Source organism: Marmota marmota, unplaced genomic scaffold, assembly GCF_001458135.2.
Source record: "Marmota marmota marmota unplaced genomic scaffold, marMar, whole genome shotgun sequence".
Lineage (NCBI taxonomy): Eukaryota > Metazoa > Chordata > Mammalia > Rodentia > Sciuridae > Marmota > Marmota marmota.
The window spans coordinates 61829840-61851268 of NW_026000037.1; the positions used below are offsets into that span (position 1 = coordinate 61829840).

General features: G+C 35.9%; 1 protein-coding gene across 3 annotated transcripts in view; it reads right to left on the minus strand.

Moving 5' to 3' along the window:
• Lnpk (lunapark, ER junction formation factor) overlaps positions 1-7626 on the minus strand; it is a 69421-nt gene extending 61795 nt beyond the window's left edge. For 2 of the 3 annotated variants that reach the window (XM_048812531.1, XM_015479344.2), the window contains exons 1-2: positions 7473-7625; positions 1529-1617 (exon numbers count right to left, since the gene is read on the minus strand). In XM_048812531.1, the coding sequence (XP_048668488.1) occupies positions 1529-1555 (27 nt within the window). In that variant the 5' untranslated portion in view covers positions 1556-1617; positions 7473-7625. Of the gene's footprint in view, positions 1-1528; positions 1618-7472 lie in introns of all 3 variants that reach the window. The other variant, XM_015479345.2, reaches the window with a different exon arrangement.
• Between the last annotated feature and the right edge of the window lie 13803 nt (positions 7627-21429).

Sequence of the window (21429 nt, forward strand, 5' to 3'; positions counted from 1 at the left end):
AAAAAAAAAAAAAAAAAAAAAAAAATATATATATATATATATATATATATATATATATAAAATTAAGGACAGTCTGATTCTCTATTGCTAAAAGTTCACTTAGTACTCTGGAGGTGAAAATCAATAGGTTACCTTCATTCTGTTTCCTAAGTATATACTTTTCTTGAAAGAACAAATTTTTGAAGGACATATAAGAATAACTTCATTACGGCAGAGCTTATTTAACAAAGACATGTTTATAATATATAGAATAAAAGCAAGACACAATGGTTCATACAATAGTTGAGAAAATATTTACCAATTACATACCAGACAACTGAAGAGAACACAGTGCATCAAACTCATTGTAGTCCCTATCAGATTTGTTAACATTAGGTTGAATCAAATGAAATAGCCATTTTGTATAAGCCAAAGTAGTAGAAGATTAGCAATTTCATATGGTTCAACCTAATAAGAAAAACAAAGAATAAATTTGATCTTCAGGCAGAACTGTCATAAGATTTTAAAGAAGGGGGTCATCTCATTCATATTTGAAATCAAAAAAGTTGACTTCATAGAAGTAGAGAGCAGAATGATAGTTTCCAGAGGCTAGAGAAATTGGTGGGGAGGTTTGGAGAATTTGGTTGTGGGAGGGAAAGAATACAAAATTACAAAAAAAATTAAGAGCTGAGAAGAATAAGTTCAGGAGATCAGATAGTGACTATAGCTAATGATGAGATACTCTAGAAAAAAATGCTAAGAGGATGGAGATTAAGTGTTCTCATCACAAAAAAAAAAAGATAACAGTGTGTGAGACAATGCATATGTTAATTAGCTATATTTAACCATTCCACAATATGTATCTACTTCAAAACATCTGTCAGTTGAAAAAATAAAGGCAAAAAAAGGAAGATCAGCTAACACCAATCTAAAATATGTATTGTTCCAGCAATAGTCAAAAATTAAATTATGTACCAAGTATTGCATATTATAAGTCAAGAAGTAAGTAGTTAATTCTTTTCAGTTAGAGAAGAGCATTTTTCAATAACTTATATTTTCTAGCTCTAAAATTGAAATACATCCTTCTAAAAGCTTACCCAATAAAATCAAACTGCATTTCTAATTTTGTTTAACCTATAATTCCTAAAAGTGTGATTTCAATAAATATTTGTAACAAGCTTTAAGTAAAAAGATATGGTCTATAAAAAAAAGTAAGCGTGGTATAGAATACTTCATTTCAACTACCTTTGAAATAAATTGTAAATTTTGGCAGTAGAAAAAATAAACAAGAAAAGAAAAACATCTGCATACAATACAGAAATAAATTCATAAGTCAAAGTGAAATAATTCTCTGTTAGAGACATTAAACACCTATAGAACTATAAATGCAAATTAAAAAGTAATTCAGAAAATAAAAAAACAAGAGTTAAAATGAAAATTGAATAGATAATATCAAACTGAAGGCTATATCACAAAGAAGACTTTTAAAGTAGCTTTATGTAACATTTATGTTAGACTTAAGAACTAGCAGTAAAGAAAAGCAACTTACCCTCCATCTAGAAAATAATCCACCCATCTTTTATTTGTAGAAACTTGGCACAATGATAAATATCATCAGTTGTCCAAAGGAAGTCACAGCTACAAATAAAGCATGTATTTTAAAATTTTAAGTTAAACAGCATACCCACTATAAAATTTAGATATTGAAATACTACCTAAAAATACTATAAAATAATTTTTTTGGCTTCCACTTACATGGAACTTGAATTCAGTTAGTCATTGGGATAAAGTTCACCTTTTTAAAATCCTTCAAAAGTGAGGACATATTTAAAGATAAAAATAGAGATAGAGGAAGGCACACATGCCTATAATCCCAGCAGTCCAGGAGGCTGAGACAGGAGGATTGCAAGTTCAAAGCCAGCCTCAGCAAAAAGCAAGGTGCTAAGCAACTCAGTGAGACCCTGTCTCTAAATAAAACTCAAATAGAGCTGCGAAAATGGCTCAGTGGTGGAGCATGAGTTCCACCCCCAGTTCCCTTCCCCCAAAAAAAAATAGAACTAGAAAGGCTTTTTAAATGACAAAGCATGTTAGGAGTATATTCATATGTCTTTGTGATTTTCTCTTCTTTAAAGCAGGTTCCTTCTGTTGTTCTTGCAATGAAAGTTTTACTATATTACTTGCATTCTCTATACTTAAGTAAAACCATTTCTATCTATCAATCAACTAAGGTAGTTATTTGGAATTCCAGGAGTTTTATAATGTTTGGAATAATATCACTTTACAAATAATTACAGAAAGCCGAGTAGTGGGGGGTTTTTGTGTTTGTTTTGTTTCATTTCAGTACTAGGAACCTAACCCAGGGGCACTCTACCACTAAGCTACATCCTCCACGCATCTTGAGACAGAATCTCACAGCCTCAAACTTGCCATGGTCTTGCCTCATCCTCCCAAGTCACTGAGGCCTGTACCACCATGTCCAGCTCAAGTTAACTGGATTTTGAATAAGAAACTAAGGGTTACAATGCTACCTGTGACCTTGAGCAGATCATTTAATGATGTTGAGTAATTTTTTTCTGTAAACTGTAGTTTATAATATCAACATTTTCTCACATGATAACCTTTAGTAGTATTACCTTATAGGTTTAGTGATTCACCCCAACAACAGAAGAAACATGGCCTAAAGTCCCTCTATCTTCAAATTTTTGGTCCCTACTACTAAACACTACTGTTCAACACCACAAATAAACATTTCTGTCTGAAATTTAAGTAAGTTCCTCAATCTAGTTGACCTTCCTGTCAGCTAGCTGTATATCCCCTTTTACTTTTCCATGACTCTCAAATGTTTTGGAAGAATTTAGCTATATCATATTCTAAGTCAATTTACCATTCTATAATTACATAAATTTTTATTCTTTTAAGTATAAATGGTAAATCTACTTTCTAACTGACAAATTGTTACCAGATTAGAGGTATATTCTTGCCAATATGTGAAACTAATATATTTACACACACACACACACACAGTTACTGAAAATATACTTCTTAACCATAAAACATAATCACAAAATAATATCAATATCAAGTAAGAATTACAACACTGTTTATATAATGGAACTAGCCTAGGACATACCTATCTTAAGAGTTTCTCAGAAAAGTAACAAAGAGCCCAAATATAAAATACGCTCATTTATGAACTGATTTTTAAGTACAAAATACCTGTCATCTGCTGGGCAAGGTGGTGAATACTGGAAATCCCAGAAAAGTTTGGAAGGCTAAACCAGCCTCAGCCATTTAGCAATTTAGCAAGACTCTTGTATCAAAATTAAAAAAAAAGAATTGGGTATGTGGCTCAGTGGCTAAGCACCCCTGGGTTCAATCCCTGGTAAACCAAAAAAAAAAAAAAAAAACTATAATATATCTTGAAAAACTCTGAAGATTATAATGACTATTACAATACACATTAAACATGCAAATTATTATTAATTCTTCAATATTAGCTCAATATTCAAATTTCTAAAATGTGCTCATGGAAAATCCAGAAACTTAAAAGAAAAGTTTTATTTTCTGAGTCAAAACATTAAATAAATCTCACAACCTTCTTAAGATGTTAAAAATAATCACTAAGAAAGATAAAAGAATGGAGATTCAGACAAACCACTTAACTAGGTATTTTCAAAGTATATATCATCCCACTATTTTAGAACTATATATGGTATCTAGCACAGTATTTTGTACACACTTGATCTATATATTTTGGTTTCTAAGAGAATTGTATTCCTCCAGTTCAAGTTTATAGCCATCATACCCTGAGACAAATTTTTAATATTTGAAATTAATAACAACATCAATATCACTTCATCGGAATTATTGTCTCTAGCATTTTTAATACACAAACCACATGTAATATGCTTTATATAAATTCTATCATTTAGTTATTACTATCCCTTCATTTATAAATGAAGAGCCCAAGAAAAAAGAAGTGAATACAGTAGCATCTTAAAGACATTAAGTAGCAGGGTCAGACATAATATTGTAGTTTGAATTTTTAAAAAAGTCATCAGTTATTCCCAACAACACAAACTCAAAAACCAAGGCAGCTTTATATAGATTAATTTATATATAAAATATGAGAGCACCTCTAACATTCTCAAATGGTTGGTAAAGAGAACTACTGATGTGAAAAGTAACTTATAAACACAAGAGATCCTGTTAGAACACTGTTTGTGCAGTCCAATTCCTTTATTTGATTAAATTTGAATGCTTTACTGCAGATCTATCTGCACTAAAGAGAAGCTAAATAACTTACCAAAGTCACATAGCTCCAGCTACAAACAGAACTGGTGCTATAAAGTCTGAAAATATAGCTTTCACTGCACTGCATATCACTTTTTAAATGACTATAATTTGAAGTGTATGCATAATATCATAATTAATACCAATTTTGATATCAGTTATTGGGAGGAGAATTGTTTTGGTGTTAATAAAACAAATTATGGCTTAGCTCCAAAGATTCCTGAAGCAAGGGATTGTGCTTTTTTAAATTTGAACATTAAAACAACATTAGGGTGAGTGATTAAATGCCATTTCCATGCTTTCACAATCATAATCAAAAAACAGTCAGCCCTCATTGTTCCAGCAATGTTTCTATCAAATATTGGTATTAGTTAAAGAAGTTGATTTACTATAATGTACATGTGGTGGTACTTTCTAACACACATAAAGGTGTATCAACATTAAATAATTAAATATTTTATCTAGCTCTAATTTCATGCTTCTATTTTCATCTACTGGTTCTCTCCATTCCACACATCTTAATTCTAACTCCAATGGCCCATCTTTACTATGAAACAATAGGCAAATAAATTATTTAACCTCTCTGTTACTCAATTTTCTCATCTGCAAAAGAGGGATAGTTAAAAATAATCCTCTTAAACAGTGAAAGGTTTAAATAACATAATATATCCTAAACTATTTACAGTAGTGCCTGACACATAGTCATAACTCAGTATAAATTGTTTTTACTGCTGTGGTTATTGCTATTTTCTGATCCGTCTCTGCTTTCTTTCAAATACCTGGAAAATACATGGAAACCAAATAAGACCTAGCTTTTCCTTCTGAAACATAAATCAATATCCTTGCTCTCAAGTGGACAAATGGCTCAACCTCAAGTGGCTTGTCCCCAAGAACTCTTGATGAACATGTACAGAGTTTCTTTCCATTCAGAACCTGACATGACCACAAAGCTAGATGCATCTAAATGTGTTTTTTTAATGAACAACAATGTCCACAACATTAATTGAATGTTTTCAATTAACTGCTATTCGCACTCAGGTTTGGGTGTCATTATTTAAAATCTTAAAAAACATTTTTCTTCAATTTTCAGTTCACTTCCAATCACAGTAAAACAATACAGTAAAATAAATCTAGACTCAAAATTCGGCTCACCTACATACTAGCTAATTGATCTGGGGCAAATTACTTAAACTCTTTAACTCTCAGTTTGTAAAATGGTGAAAATATCAACACTTCATAGAATTAATATATAGATTACATGAAATTATTTATCACTTGGCACAGTGTCTAACTTTTAGAAAGTACATAATAAATTTTAGTTATTATTGCTATCACCAAAAAATACATGTGATACTGAAATGGAACACATTTCCTTCTAACTTTTTATTTTAAAAAGTGCCTATTTAATAATTGAAAAATAAAATTAATTTATATGTTTACTGACATTGTATTGTTCTCATTAATCTAATATGAAAAACTCAAGCAAAATATTCCACAAACACTTTCATTAAAATAATCTTGTAGAACTTTGGAGGAAATTTCAAGGAAAATCTAGTTTTATGTTTGATTAAGCAAGTTCCAGACTTCAATATAAACTATATAGACACTCTCAAAAGCATTTTCATAACATCTTACTATACAATTTAAGATTAGTGGTTTGTATGTATAATGTCAAAATACACTCTACTGTCATGTGTATCTAAAAAGAACAAATTTTAAAAAGACCAAAAAAACACACACAAAAAAAAAGGCTAATGGTGATTTGTTCTAAAACTCTAACTTTCAAATGTCCTAACAGAAAACATAATTCTGAAATATTCCAAAACACCACATTTATCACCCCCCCCAAAAAAAAAATTATAAAAAGAAGCATACCTCTGAAAGCACTTTTAATATATGGTTATTAAGTGTTTGCTTTTATAGTAAGTAAATTTCATTGTGAACTAAATACTACCAAAAAATTCTATTAGAGATATTTATATATGAAAACATACCTTCTTGATAGCCATATAACTTCTCCCTTTCCTTACAGTCCTTCAAATTAATAATAAACACTTAAGTTGATGAATAGCATTACTGAACTGATCTCTACAGATGACAGAAAACTTTAAAATTCTAACTTTCAATGTATCATTCTTGTTTAACAAAATGTATTCGAATTCAATTTGGTTCTCCTAAGAAGGCACTATGGGGACGGCTAAGGACAAGGGATTAGGATTCCCTGCCAGTTTGAATATATGCCTGATACTAAGCCTACTCTCATCCACTACACCGCTGTTTTAACAGAGTCAATTTTGTCAAGGGTGAGCCCCAGGCCACAGAGAAAGGAGAAAATAGACTCTAAACACCACAAACCAGAAGTCAATAGAGTAAAGCATCACATGGAAAACTCAATGAGTCACAGGTCTTACTTAGTACTGTAAGAACACCACGAGCTCACCAAGCCTCCCTCCCTTCTCCCTGAGTTCACCAAACCTACACACACACACACACACACACACCTCCCTCAATTTGCAAACACAACGTTGAAGATTTTAACCTATTGATGTGGTTTAAATTTGATTTCTCCTTCTACTACACCTAAGACACCTACGCTTCTTCGTCCTTCCCCTCCACCCCTCGACCAGGCCGCGGTCCCTCAAACAATGACAAAGGTTTGTAGAGCCACTTCTCTTAAGTAGCACATAATCCACGCCCACATGCGAGCTAAGCAGCATGACACTGACAGTTTTCAATCCCTTCCGATCTTTCCAACTCGTGGGGCCTCTGTACAACTCAAGGGAAAGAAAAGGTGGTTTAGAACACTCAAAGTAGATAGTTTAGCGTAAGATGAGCTAGTTTGAGGAGCTTTGGGCTCTTCTCAATACAGGTGGGCCAAAAGCTGCGGCTCAAGTCGGTCACTATCTGGGATCTCCGAAAATAGAGCTGGAGAAACCACCCTGATCAGAACCGGGTCTCGAGGACTCCCGGGGTACCCCTGCCACTGTGCTGGGAAATCAAAGTGGGTGAGACGACTACACTGGGTAGGCGCGAACCATAGCGGGAGAAGAGCCACAGCCGCAGAGCTCTTAGGCCACTGGGCATGGGGCGGGGACACCTGGGAAAGCAAGCCGGAGAATCCTGAGCTTTTTCCCGGGGAAACTACCACCGCGCTTCCCTATTGCGGAGCCCTCCCAACTGCCCTCATCCTGAGGTTCTACCTGCGTGAAGCGAGCACAGGGGTCCACCCCTGCCAGCCTTGGCCGCCACCACGCAGCCAGCCTCCGGAGCAGGCAGCCGCCACTGACAGAGCACTGGGCCCGGCCAATTCCTTCCCATCAAACCCCGCGCTCCCGCCGACAGCCAATCGGCGCCACAGCCGCCGCGCGCCGCTCCCCGTCACGTGACGAGGCCGGGGCGGGCGGTTGGGGCGGAGGGGCTGGGCGTTTGGCCTTGCGACACCGTGCCCTGTGGCCTCCGCGGCCGCTGGGCTGCTCGTCATCACTTCTTAGGGATGCACTGCCATTTATTATGACTCTTACCAATTGAGTTATTTTCTACGTTTCCTCTGCCTCCTTTTTTTTTTAATAGCATGTTCTGCCGAATCTCGCTGGAGAAACAAAATCATCAAAGTGGTATTTGTAGTCCAGACATCTGCGTAAGACAAGAATGGGGAGGACAAAGAGGAGTGGAGATGGGTGCTTCTGGGAAAGTCTGGCCCTAAAGAATCCCGGATCAGCTGCCGTCCAACCGGCAGCAGAGCAAGTTAACCCTGCGCAGCTTTAAAGAAGCCAGTTCCCAAACGAGCAAGTGGAGAAATTGCACCTTAGATCCCAGGACTGCTTGAGGCTTTTGTCACTCATGGACGTCAAAAAGGGTTATTTGATGATGCTGACCTCACAGGTGTGAGGTGGCAATTTCAAACCTGTGGGTAACAACAAAGCTGAGTTTTTCATCTTAAAACTCTTACCCTAGAACAGTCTCTAGAGGCCCTAATATAAGGCCTCTAGAGACTGTTCTAGGGTAAGAGTTTTTAAGATTTTAAAACTGTATTTGAGATTTTAAACATTGATGCATTGACATAAAGAGTGTCATGCTTCCTGCTGAACTGGGAAAGACAAGTCTTGATAACAAATGATACTTGAATGGGGGAGGGGAGGGGGAGGATCCAGAGATGTGCATATGGTAATGTGGAGAAGGAATCTTAAGCGAAAGCTATTACCATGTTTCACCCCTATGACGTTTTACCCTGTGTGCAAGCATTTTTCATTGTTTTTTCCCTACTTTAGTTATATATATTATAAAATAAAGTTTCTATGATTTTCAAACAGCATACTCGTTTAAATAGTCTGCACTTAAACTCTGACAACACAAAAGGGTTAATAAGAAAAACTTAACAGTGTATCTAGCTAGTAGTAATTAATTATACTGGAAGCTACCAGGTGATTCACAGGAGTTGTTTGCCCTCAACACGAAGATCTTTAGTCATTGCTCTAAATTTGGAAGGATCAAGAGAACAAAAATTTAGTGTGTAGACCAGGTCAATCACTTTAGAAATGTAGAAAATAAGTTAGGGACATTTCACCTATTTTGATGTGGAAATTTAACCATTTTGTTTTTCTTTGTGATTTCAAAGGTTAAAACCCTGCACTGCTCTGTAGTTATCTCTCACCATAGGACTATCTTTTTTCCTGAGAACTGTGAAGGATAGTTTTTACACTTGCTAGTGTTTTTGTCCTCTAGTTTTAATTGAGCCATTAATGTCTATTGTAAAGGGAATGGACGGATAGAATGAGGAGGTAAAGAAGAGCTAGTTGGATGCAAAAAGGATACACAAGGCCCTAAATTCCATCTCCAGCATCACACATGCAAAGGAGAGAGGTAGGAGTTTGCCAAATAAATACTGAGGAAAAAACATTAATTACAGGCAGAGAAATCAACATATGAACCACATGACTGTACTACAGGTTGCAGGGTGATTCCAAACATTCATAGACAAGTCCCTGTGTTAATTGCTAAAGAAACACAAACAGCTGTCTTAAAAGTATCAGAGACAGTGGGAGAACCCTTGAAAATATTACACAGTAAATAAATGCTATGGTAGAGCCTGAAGTTCAAGGTACTCAAAAATAAAGACAACAGCAGCTGGAGGTGGGTGTGGGAAAACCAATGAATGTGCTGCTTTAGCAGAGTCTAAATGTTAAGAATTATCCCCTTCTAAGCCTAAAATTGTTCTAGAATAAAGAAATGAAATCCAAAGAACATCGGAGAATAGTTTGAAAGAGGAAACAATTGCTCTGGCCAATGGAAAACTAAGTGTTCAACAAATTCGAATTGGGTGTTATGAGAGCTCACAGGTAGGGCACTCACTGATCTGGTTAGAGGGGTTAGGTGTGGGACCTAGAAATTTGTATTTTTTAACTAGTTCCACTGGTGATTCTTATTGCCAAGTTTCTCTTGGCAGTGGCATTCCAGTGCCAGAAGCTAATGACAAGAGAGTCACCAAGATGCTTATGGAAATATAGACTCTTAGTGAAGCCAGATTTAAAGATAGGTAGTTAGGTAAATCGGGTCTAATATCGAGAAAAATCGAAAATGAAGGCCTTGTTGAGAATGAAGCCTGGGAAAGCCGAGCAGCACTTGGGGAAATTGAAACGTTAATGTTCCCAAGGCCCAAAGCCCATTCTAAAGAAATGTTAATGGAGCAGTTCCCAGCAAACCCGGAGATGCTAATAAAAAGCGGCCCCAAGCCCTTCCTGCCCAGATTACTCCTCAGGCCCATCTGCCCCTCACCTTTTGGGTCTCCCCACCTACATTCTATCACTGATAACAGAAAAGGACAGGAAGGCTGACAGAAATGCAGGAAAGCTGAAAGTAGACCTTAGCTATAAAAAAAAGGAAGACCTCCCCTCTTCCACGGATTCCACCTCTGGGTCCCCTTCTTCCTCCCGGGAGAAGTCTTTTCTCTGTCCTTAATAAAGCTCCTACTTTCCACTCTAAACTTGCCTCAGCGTGCTCTGGTGTTATACTTCAGCATTGGGGAAGCAAGGACTCGTCACCAGTAATCAGCGGTAACATTAGGCCCTATAGACTAAAATCTCTAGGGCTAGAAGGGTTAGGAGGAATGAAGAAAGAAAGATGGTATCATTTTTACTCTTCATCTTTAACAGAGGTGTCCTAGGCCCTCCACAACAGGCAGCTAGAAAAAAAAGTAGGTGTCCTTTGCTAGGTATGTACTGTATTGGGGCAGCAGGCAACCCTGAATTGATAAAAGCTTTCCTGGCTCTTAGCCCAACCCCTCTGCCTTGATCACTGAAATTACACTCAACCACTCAGGTACTCTCATTTTTCCCCCATTCCATTAAGGCCCATCATTCCCACCTTAGCTCCAGAATTTTATTCAGTATTATGCTCCAACACCTTATATTTCCACTGTCCTTAATTCAAGTGTTTTTCAACCCTTCTCACTGGCAAGGGCTGGAAGGGAAATGGGATCAAATGCTGTTTCATCTTGACAAAGCTTTTTTATTCTTAAGAACCTTCTTTTTAGAGACTGAGCTCTGTCAGGGAGAATTTTTTTTTCCTATATTCTCTTAGGTTCTTTCTTTAGGGATCTGCAAAATTAAACTGACAAAAGACTAACAAAAAAAAAAACTAATTAGGTATGTACACACATAGGAATTCACAAAGAAATGTGACACAAAAGAGGTGGTTAGAATTGGGGCTTATGCACCATCTTAATAAGGGATGGAGAGGGGCAGAGGAGGCACTTCTGGGAAAATAACTTCTTCAAAAGAGGGGAGGAAGAGAAAGGGCACATATGGAAAAACAAATGGCTTTTTGGAATGATAAATGGGCCATTAGGAGAAAAGATGTAAGATATGATAGTTTTGTAACAATGTCTGGGCATGATACCAATTTCTCTCTGAGAATATTAGAGCTGCTTCCAGGAGGGGATTTATGACAATTGAGTTCTTTTAGGAGGCTTTGCTTTTAGGCAGATAAGGGATTTCAGGAACTCAAACACTGTCAACACAATATTTTATGCTAGAGTGACTTACTCTGGACCCCTTCAGTTGCTCTTCATAGTCTTGTTGTAATGACTATATGTCTGTGTGAGGCATTGTAGATTCATCTGACTAGGGGAAGAATGAGAAGTATGAAGAAAGAAGATTAGAATTATTTTTTGTGTTGGCAAACAAACAGAAAAGTTCATAAGACAGAAGTGTACTATTGGACACTATAATAACCCAACTGAGTCAATAAGTAGAACATTATCAACACGCCAAAACTCCAGTGTGCCTCCTCCCTTACAACTCTCAAATGCCTAGAGATAGCCACTATCATGATTATCATATTTGCTTGCTTACTTTTCTTTATAGTATTACTGCCTAATTATTCTGCCTTAAACAATATAGTTTAATTATGCTAGTTAATTTCATAAATGAGTTGGGAATATGCTTTCTTTTTTCTGGTCAGTTGTCATTATTTTTACCCATTTATTTTTCTTGCCTTTGGAATCAATTTTCAAGAACCTTCTCCCAAAAAACTCATTTGTATTTTTATTAAAATTTCTTCCTGTATGTTAATTTCAGGAAGATTAATATCATTCCGCATGAACCTTACTTTTCTGAAATATGATATGTCTACATTTGTTCAAGTGTCTTTATATGTTCTCCAAAATTTTTCTCATTTTCACTATATAGGTCTCATGCTTTATCATAGATAGAGTTCTAAAGATATCCCCTAGAATTCCCACCCAGGCTAGTCAGTAATACACTAATTTGGTGTCTCATGCCTGTAATCCCAGTGACTCAGGAGGCTGAGGCAGGAGGACCACAAGTTTGAAGTCAACCTGGGCACTTAGCAAGACCCTGTTTCAAAAAATATATATATATTAAAAAGGGATGGAGATGTAGCTTGACGGTAGAGTACTCCTGGGTTCAATTACTGCTTGGTAGCTCATCAGGAATGATATCAGGAAAATAACATTACGAACACCCTGTGCAGCAGAACCAACAGTGTAGCTCCTCAGTCTGTTTGCTCACTTTAGATTTGGACTCATCCATCACACTCTATGAAATAAATATGTGGTAAATGTGTTTCCCATTTTCCAATATTTAGAAAGTACAAAAATGAAAGACTAAACTTTAGAGAAATAACTCTGAAAAATATCCAGTGCCTTTTTATTTTGACATATGTAAAGTCTAACATTAAAAATTTCTGTTATCATAAATAGTGCATAATTCCAGAGACCATTATGTCTGAAAGGTATAATTTAAAATAATAACAAAAGGGAAGTACTGGGGAATATTGACCAAATTATATTGTTATATTGTTTGCACATATGAATATGTAACAAATTCTATTATTTTGTATAGTTATAATGTATCCATTTTAAAAATGGAAAAATTAAATTAACACAAGGTATCCTGGCATGCAGATCTGTTTCAAAACTCCATGTTACTGAAAAAGAGGAATGTCCTTCTTACAATTAAAAAAAAAAAAATCTATCATTCCAAGAAAATATACATATATGTAAGTGAGGCAAGTTTCCCAAATATATACTTGGCTTGGTGCCCAGTAATTCCAAAAGGTAACATTGAATTGCTACTTTAAAAATTATTATAAACATGGAAAATCAGGTGGTTGGTAAAACTTGAGTTTTGTCTAGTATGCATGTAAAGCTTACATAAAACAAGGAAGATGTAGTGTTAGCTAATTTATATGAGATTTGTTGTTAACAAGAGTGCATGGAGTTTTACAAAGCATATTATATGGAAGACAGGTTTCCTGCCCTCCTTAGCTAAGTAAAACATGTGCAGGCAGTAGCTAACAGGAAAAATACTGAGACATAGTGATTTACAAAGTGGACACCAATGGTAGACTGGTTACAAGAAAAATATGTTAATAAAAGGAGAGAATAAGAAGAAGGCAGAGTGACATACATCTATAGTCTCAGGGATTTGGGAGGCTGGGGCAGGAGGTTGCAAGTTTGAGGCCAGCCTGGGCAACTTAGTGACACCCTGTCTCAGAATAAAATTAAAGGGCTGAGAATATAACCATGTGCTTGCCTGACTTGTACAAGTTCCTAGGTTCCATTCCCAGTACCATGAAAAAAAAATGTATTGGAAAAATGCTTGAGATTTGAAGATTCTTATTGCAAAAATCTGAAGGAAAAATGAAAAAGGAGAAAAGGAAAGAACCAAGTTCTAAGAAATAATGGAAAAGGAAAAACCGATGGGAAAAATAGAGAAAAGATTGTTGAACCAATACATGAATTACAGAATGTAAAATTGATTTGCTTGATAAACTTTGAAATTAGACACCTGGAAATTCTTACAATTAATTTCTTATTCTCCTACTCCTCCTCCTTCTCTTCCTCTCCTCCTGTATCCCCTTCTCCTTTTTCTTCTTCTTCCTCTCCTCCTCCTCCTTTTCTTCTTCTCCTCCCCCTCCCCTTCCTGTCCCTTCTCCTGGTACTGGAGATTGAACCCAGGGTCATTTTACCACTAAGCTACATCCCCGGACAATTTTTTTTTTTATTTTGATACTGGGTCTCACAGTCCAGCCTGACCTCTAACTTGTGATCTTCCTTTTCAACCTTCCAAGTCATTTTTGGAATTACAGACCTGTGCCATATACAATTCATTTCCTATAAAACTTAAGAAATGATTTTACCAAATAATAGACACTAAATCTCTTGTTCAACCTATATTATTCCATTAATAACATATGTATCTATAACTTAAATTCCATACAGACCTATATGCAGCTGAATTGTGAATAACAAGAATTTTGAGCTATATTATGGAAAAGAACTTAATTTTATGTGATACATGTCAAAAGCATTAGTTTTCTGTTAGAGTCTGTAAACAAGTCAAAATAACACCTGGCATTTTGCCAGGGGAATGTTAAAGTTCGTAAACAAGTCTGGATGGTGCCTGGCAAAATGTCAGAGGGAGTGGTTTGAGAAGTAACAAAACCGAGCCATTAGGTGTAGAGATTCCTGATTGGTTGACTGATGTATCTAGTTTATGCTAATTAGATAAGCTGTGTGGAATGTATAAATACTGCTCCTGTCCTGCAATAAACGGCTCCTACTCCTGCTGTATCAATGTACACAAGTTATTCGTCACCCCCCCGGTTATTTTGCCGCAGCCGGACTGCGGCAGTTTTCTTTATACCTACATATGTTATAGAAAACTTCCAATCTACTCTCTTAAATTTATTTGTACATTATAGCTATACATAACATTGGGGTTCATTTTGGCATAATCATACAAACATGAAACATAATTTACTCCACTTAAGTCCCTAGCGTTTTCCCTTTCCCTTCCCTTCTCCCTCCTCCTGTTCCCTTCTCTCTACTCAATTGTTTTTTCTTCTATTTACTTATATATATATTTTTAATTAACACTTTATAGATGTACTTAGGGTGAAATTCACTGTAGTATATTCATGTATGTATATAGCATATTTTGATCAATTTCATTCCACTGTTCCTCTCTTTTGCCATCCCTTACCCCTCCCTCTCAATTCCCTTCTCTATTGCTCTGTCTTCTATTTTCATGGGATTCCCACCCCATTTTTCCCCTTATTTTGGTCTAGCTTCCACATATGTACTCTCTTAAAATTTTAAGAGCATAATACCATAACATTAATTATTGGCTCTATATTGTACAGCAAATCTCTAGACTTTATACATCTTATATAACTGTAGCTTCATCAACTCATTATTTCTCCATCTCTAGTCAACTACCATTCTATAAATTTGACTATTTTAGGTATCTGAGTGGAATCAGGTAGTAGTTTTCTTTCTGTGACTTATTTCTCTTGACCTAATATATTCTAAGTCTATGTTGTCAAAAATTATAGAATTTCCTCCTGTCTTTAGGTTTTCATGTGTGTGTGTGTGTGTGTGTGTGTGTGTGTGTATTTTAGTTTACCCATTCATTTGTCAATAGAAATTTGGGATTGTTTACATAGCTTGGCTGTTGGGAAAACAAGACTACAATAAACATATGAATTCAGATACCACTTTTTTATGATCCTAATTTCAATTATTTTGAGTATACACACAGAAGTGGGATTGCTAGAATTATATAATAGTTCTATTTTAATTTTTTCAGACATCTCCAAACTGCTTTCCATATCAGTTGCACCATTTTACATTTCTACCAACAATGTATGTTTCCAATTCCCCTGCAACCTCACCAGTACTCATTATCTTTTGGTGGTGGTGGTGGTTATTTTTTTTAACAATAAGAATAGCCATCCTAATAAGTCTGAGGTGATATATTATACAATGTCTACCTATTAACTGATCTGTTGAAGAGGGTTGACAAAATTCATCTTATGGTATCTTCATGTATGTACTATGAGCTGAGTAGCTTTAAATTTTAAAGAAGGATGAGGAAGAAGAAGAGAGCAAATACTTACGTTGCCTGAAAACTCTATGATATTTATTATTTAATCCTTTATAGAAAAAGTGTAATAACCCCTGGTTTGTACCATTTCCATTTGTGATTGTGATTTGCATGTTGGATTTAAGTTTACCATTTTATTATTTTATGTTTGTCCTTTCTTTTTATGTTTACCTATTCACCATTTTACTGCCTCACTTTGGGTTATTTGGATTTTTTTTTGAAGTATTCTGTTTTAATTTATCTATTGGCCTTTTTGTGTCCCCACCCACCACTCAGTGATGGGGATACAAGAATACTTTATGCTAATGAGTGAATCATAGTGAGCCCACCACCTTCCAAGTAATATTAGCCCAAACTCTAGGGAAGATAGTCAATCAACCATACCTACATAATAAAGCAACCCCCCGCCCCCCACCCCCCCTAAAAAAAAGACACCTCTAGACACCAAAGCTCCAGGGAGCTTCCCAGTTTTGTAACACTTCGTGCATATTGTCACACATAGATGCAAAAAGGTTAACACAACCTGAGAACAATGGAAGCTTCAGGTTTGGAACCCTCCCAGACTCTGCCTTATACATCTTTATGTTTGACTGGTAGTAATTTATATTCTTTCCCTATATGTTCATAACCATGAGCATTACAGCCTTCAGTATGAGTTCTGTGAGTCCTTCTTGTGACTTACCAAAACTGAGTCTAGTTTGGGGAATTTCCTGAACTTGAAATTGATGTCAGAAGTTTTGGGTGAAGTTGACATTCTCAAGGACTATGAACTCATATTGACTGCATGGTTGAATTCCTTCTCCAAACCTCACAATTTGATTAGCATGCATCAACCTATTTAAGTTCAGAAAACAAGTTTCATTTTTCCTCCTCTAGAGGATAGTCCAATGAGTTCAGGATGTTTTGTTTTGTTTTGTTCTGTTTTGCTAGATGTTGTGTTTGTCTTGAGTACTCATGTACTGAGCTTAGAGCTTTCTAATTCATTTGTCTGAGCTTAGAGCTTTCTAATTCATTTCTCAAAGACTTTTTATGCAGTTTGGGGCTTGTTTCAAACATAAGCAACTCAGGTGAGACCTGACATTATGCTGTTTATCAATAGAATACCTTCCAAGATTTCCTCCCACACTCTCTAGTCAACAGAAATTAATTTTCTGGCCAGAAAGATTAGATACCTTTTCAACTCCTAGCTGCCCAAGTTGCAGTTCCCACAATTGGTACCACCTGCAGGTGGAAAAAACAAAAAGGCAGAAGGGAAAAAAAAAAAAAAAAGAGGGTTTAAAAACAGAAACTCCCTAGCCAATCAAGTTCCCTTTTCTCAACTCTTCTGGATGCCAGTGAGCATACTGCTCCACTATCAGCCTGCCCTCAATAAGCCAAAAAAAGACCAAAAAACAAAACAAAACAAAGTATTACCCCTTCACTGGCCCACAGGGATCCCTTTTCCTGACCTTCTAAACAGAAACTTAGTATTTCTCTCAGAGTTGTAGCCATCTAGTTTGGAGGCCCCACCTCTAGTATGGAGGCCCCACTTCTACCAGGGGCCCACTTTTGGCTTAAAACCATGATCAAAATGAGGGAAATAATGGGAATCTCACCCAATTTGCTTAGTTCTCACTCATCTCCCTAATCTATCCACTTCTGTTTACTTTTCAGATAATTGCTTTATCTATTTTGTCTAGAGATTTTAGTTATAGTCATATATATATATATATATATATATATACATATATATAGATATAGATATAGATATAGTCAAGGAGTGAGTTTACTCCTTCTTTGCCTCTTCAGAATTCATCCAACATATTTATTTTATTGAGGAGCGGGGTGCTAGGAATAGAACCTAGGGCTCCACACATGTTAAGCATGTGCTCTGCCACTGGGCTACACCCCCTGCCTCCAGCCTGTACACTTTCTGATCACCTCTTCATCTGACAATGATTTTGTAATATCATTTTCTATAAATAGTAGAAATATAATGCAATTATTTGGTTTATTAAATTTTTTTGCATTACTGACAGTTTAGGAAAAGATGTCAGCTATGTGTTAGTAATAGGAAATTTTTAGGATAGCTATTGAATGTGGGAGTGAAAATAGGGGTTTTTAAAATGTACTATAAGACTTCAGGGCTTTAAGATTTTTGTGCAGCAATTAATCTGAAATAGTTTTTAAATCAATGATAATTATTACCCATCCTTGATGTTCTTGTCATAATAACATATTTCATATTACTTTTTTCACTGTAACTATTTTATGTCAAATCAAGAAGAAATTCCATTCCTTTTTCAATGTATTCATAGGATTCTCTCCTCTCATTAATTGAATTACCAAAATATCTAAGAGCTTCTTCATTGCTTTTATGTGAAATGTATCCCTTCTAGTAAAGTCCTGCATTAGGTATGATTTGAAATCTGTTTTTAGTTAAAATTTACATCTTTATGTCAATAGTTTCTACTGATGTCAATGTTCATCTTTTCTTGTTTCATATTCCATTCATTTTTAGCCTAATTTTCTCAGTTCTTTCTAAATATATTTTTAATGACAAATAAAAATCCCCTTCATATAATTCAAAGAAGATGACTATAATTTTTTTACTGAAGTGTTCCAAAATGTCTTTTTGAATTGCAGTTAAAATGATGTATTTGACACTTCTCAGAAGATGATATACAATCAATCAACAAATATATGAAAAAATGTTCATCATCTCTAGCAATTAGAGAAATGCAAATCAAAACTACTCTTAAGATTTCATCTCATTCCAGTCAGAATGGCAGCTATTACGAAGACAAACAACAATAAGTGTTGGCGATGTGAAGGAAATTTGATGTGAAGGATGTGGGGAAAAGGTACACTCATCCACTGCTGTTGGGACTACAAATTGGTGCAGCCAATATGGAAAGCAGTGTGGAGATTCCTTGGAAAATTGGGAATGAAACCATCATTTGACCAGCTATCTCTCTCCTTGGGAGACTTAAAATCAGCATACTATAGTAACGCAGCCACATCAATGTTTATAGCAGCTCAATTCACAATAGCTAAACTATGGAACCAACCAAGGTGCCCCTCAATAGATGAATGGATAAAGAAAATGTGGTATATATACACAATGAAAACTTTTTAATATTTTATTTAGAGACAGGGTCTTGCTGAGTTGCTTAGGTCCTCACTAAATTGTTAAGGCTGGCTTTGAACTCTCAATCCTCCTGCTTCAGCCTCCTTAGCCACTAAGAGTTACAGGCATGCACCACCACACCTGGATTCAGATGCCTTTTTTAAACTTGCTGCAATTTTGTGATGAACTGGAAAATGTGTCATCAAATCACCCATATCATATGCATTGGTTTATTGATAAATCTGTGCAGAAATTTTGATACTGGAATTCTTCTCTACCTGTTCATTGTATTGGTGGCAATTTTGTATGCCTTGCCCCCTGAACCACCAAACTTTTCCACAATAAGATATATCAAGCTAAGATACCTTATAATACATTAAGATACATAAAGCATGTATCTACCTTTACAGAATGTTCTTTTTTTTTAGTATTTCTAAAAGTATTTGCCCTTCTAAAAGGAATCTGATAAATTCTATTTTACATAGTTCTTATCAAAAAATAAAAATATATGAGACATATAAATGCATATACTACATATCAAGTATATTCTTGATAGAAATGAACTTTTAATTTTACTAGACACTAACATAATCTCAATCCACCACTTACAATTTCGCTCAGGTGAATTTTTAAAGTATTTTCCACAGACTAGCTTCTGGCTCCATAAATCGCACACTTTGTTTCTACTCTACTACCAAGCTATTCCCACTATCCAACTACCAATCATAACATATCACAATGCCAGGGAAGTTGACAAAATAACAAGTATCCCTAGAAGTTGTTCTTACCTTGAGAAGCCTAGATAACCACAAAAGTGATTGTAAAACAAGTAAATGTGTCCCAGTGGGACCAAAACAGCATATCTCCAACTCAACTACTGTTTCCCCCATACTGGGGATTGAACTAAGAGCATTAGCACATGCTAGGCAAGTACCCTGCCACTGAGCTACATTCCCAGTCCTCAACTACCTCTTAACTGGATCCCTAAAACACCAGAGCAGTTCCAAAGCAAACCAATACAAGGAAAGGGAAAGCCAGAATGGAAACGGTCAGCAACCCTCAGCTAATTTGAGTTAAAATATCTTACATGGGCAAATTTTGCAAAATTATGTGATGTTGTAAACCCATTAGAGTCCCCACTTCATAAGTGCAACTTCATTTTAGTTTCATGTAAACCTGCCTCTGAACATTACTTCCATTCCACGCTTAATTCATAATTTCCTTCGCTGCCTAGAATGTCCTGTTCCTTTTTTCCTTTCTGGCAAATTCAGACACTTCTTTCAGAGCTTGTTTCAAATACCAATAGTTCCTTTAGAGAAGATCTAGTGTATTTGGGGCTCTGAAAAAAATAGGTCTGGGTTTCACTGTTGAAGTGTTGTTTGTGTCATAAGCAAATTACTAATTTCTCTGAGTCTCAATATCTTGATCTATAAAATATAAGAATTGTACCTTGCTGAGTTAACAGAATTTTTAAATTTAGTATTTCATTCAAATATTTTGTCATTTTAATTTCTCCCAATAATATACTGAAAATATTGACAAAAGATTACTCAAGAGAGGCTTATCTAAATCATTTATTTCTAACATGATTTTATTATTTGAGTGATAATCCTATTGGAATGCAATAGGATTAAATGGGTAAGGTGTTTGTCTCAGGCACAAAATATAAGGGGGTATTTTAAAAATGAGTAATCAACATGAATCACATTTTAATTCAATATTTTTAATCAATGCTAAAAAAATCTATGAAACAAAATGTCGAAGTTTTAAATAAAAACAGAATCAGTATTACTGATTTTTCCTTTTGCCTCAGAATTCAATATGGTTCAGTGCCGCAGTCTGGCTGGGCACAAAATCACGAGCCACCACACACCTTGTAGATTCAAACAGCAACTCTTTATTCTTGAACTGTCACCAGCACTCTACACACGTTCTGGGGAAATCCACGTTCCGGGCCCCAATCACGTTCTGGGCAAAATCCCAAATACTCTCTGAATCCCAGGAGAACTCAACGAGAACTCAATGGGGACTCAACTAGCAGGCGCGCCTGAGGCAGCAGGATACACCCTATTCCCAGCAGGGTACACCTTAAACCTGGAACCGCCCTAAACCCGGATTGTCCTAAACCGGAACGACCTAAACCCGGATCCGCCCTGATCCTTGAGCAAGGTCACCTTACATGCAATGACACTGCAAATGACCTGGGTCATGCCATGCGTCATTCTTACTTAGCAATGGCCCTCAGCAGTTCAGCTTGGTACTGGTGATCAAAACTTGCTGGGAGAATTTGGAACAATTTTTCTCTATAATTATTTTGGAAAAAACGTAAATTATTATTTTAATTTGTTCTTACAAATTCCATCTTCAACACCTCCAATACTAATTTTCCTAGCATAGAGGTTGGTTCTACATAACAGATCAATATAAGCAAATTTTATTTAATTAATATAAGCAAATTGTATTTAATTGATAGAAGCAAATTTTGTAATATTAAAAATAGCTTCTTCTTTTGTGTTATGGGCCAGGCTATATGGGCAATGACCAAACAGACTCCATTTTACCCTGAGACTCCATGTCATATAAGAAATGCTTCTCCCAGGGCTGGGATTGTGGCTCAGAGGTAGAGCGCTTACACACAAG